Here is a 254-nt window from a genome sequence, read left to right as displayed (position 1 = left end):
ACGCCATGTTGTACTCCGTTCGACAGGGTTTGCATCCATGCGGATCACGGTAGTGTTATCTGTGATTGCAATTGGCCGGAAGCTTCCACCGCTCGTGATTTGGAAGGAGAAGAAACGAAATCGCGCTATATCCACTGTGAACTCTGTGTGGATGGCTAATCAGCCCGAAGCTTGGGTGGATTCTGAGCTGCTATCGGGCTAAATTGACCGTGTATTCCCACCTGTACTATTCTCCGGGAAAAGCTCTTGTGTGA

General features: G+C 50.0%; 1 protein-coding gene across 1 annotated transcript in view; it reads right to left on the bottom strand.

Annotated features, from left to right (window-relative positions):
- Positions 1–226: 226 nt before the first annotated feature.
- Positions 227–254, bottom strand: part of PHALS_03515 (hypothetical protein F442_21222) — a gene marked incomplete at both ends in the record, with an annotated part of 2,471 nt that continues 2,443 nt past the window's right edge. The window contains one exon of the mRNA XM_024717738.1: positions 227–254. This exon is cut by the window's right edge and continues 1,843 nt beyond it. Coding sequence (XP_024583207.1) covers positions 227–254 — 28 coding nt within the window.

This window comes from Plasmopara halstedii, assembly GCF_900000015.1.
Source record: "Plasmopara halstedii genome assembly, contig: Scaffold_2386, whole genome shotgun sequence".
In the NCBI taxonomy this organism is placed as follows: domain Eukaryota; phylum Oomycota; class Peronosporomycetes; order Peronosporales; family Peronosporaceae; genus Plasmopara; species Plasmopara halstedii.
Note: the sequence above shows the minus strand (reverse complement) of the source record. Positions and strands in the feature narration are given on the sequence as shown.